Source organism: Sphaeroforma arctica (genome assembly GCF_001186125.1).
Source record: "Sphaeroforma arctica JP610 unplaced genomic scaffold supercont1.12437, whole genome shotgun sequence".
Taxonomy (NCBI): domain Eukaryota; class Ichthyosporea; order Ichthyophonida; genus Sphaeroforma; species Sphaeroforma arctica.
The window spans coordinates 1-637 of record NW_014028121.1 but is presented as its reverse complement, the minus strand read 5'-3'; the positions used below and the strand labels follow the sequence as shown (position 1 = coordinate 637).

Genomic DNA, 637 nt, shown 5'->3' with positions numbered 1-637 from the left:
CAATACAACTGAGCACTATTCATGGCTATACTAGAGTTTTACTGGAATAAGTATAAAAGCGTAGCGAGTAGTTGTATGCGTGATAGTGTTTGCTGCATGTCGTTAATGTTTGATACCAACTACCCCGTTCTGAATGATAAATTTATGACATACATACAATGGCTGTAGATACGAATCCGATCTCGAACGACAGCTACCATCGTTGAGCACAAACATACAATACCAAGCACGGCTCACATCAATAAAGGCGTGCATACCTGACATACTACCACAAGTGTACATGTATCGTAACAACCAATACATAGCGCTTGTTTAGCACATACTTGGACAGGAGGTCGGTCTTGTGCTCCAGGCTGCCTCCGTTTCTAATCAACTCTTTGCGTTCCTTGATGATCTGGTAGCAACAGACGTTCAGTTTGTCTGCCCATTCCTTCAGTTTACTTTCACTTCCGATATTCAAGTATCTGGTACGATTGTGGGGTAGTGTAAGAATAGGTACAATACATTCCCGATGCGTCGGATGAGTCCAGATATTAATGGTTTGCATTTCCGATATGAAATGTTAGATATACACAATCCTATTTTCATACATACATATATATAAAAATATATATATGTGGGTGAGTGAGTTAGAGAG

General features: G+C 39.9%; 1 protein-coding gene across 1 annotated transcript; it reads right to left on the bottom strand.

The window, feature by feature from the left end:
- Nucleotides 1-323: 323 nt before the first annotated feature.
- SARC_17855 (hypothetical protein) lies at nt 324-547 on the bottom strand (the record flags this gene model as incomplete). Its single annotated transcript, XM_014288058.1, has 1 exon — nt 324-547. A coding segment is annotated over one exon (224 nt), but the record flags the coding sequence as incomplete, so codon positions are not given.
- Nucleotides 548-637: the final 90 nt, after the last annotated feature.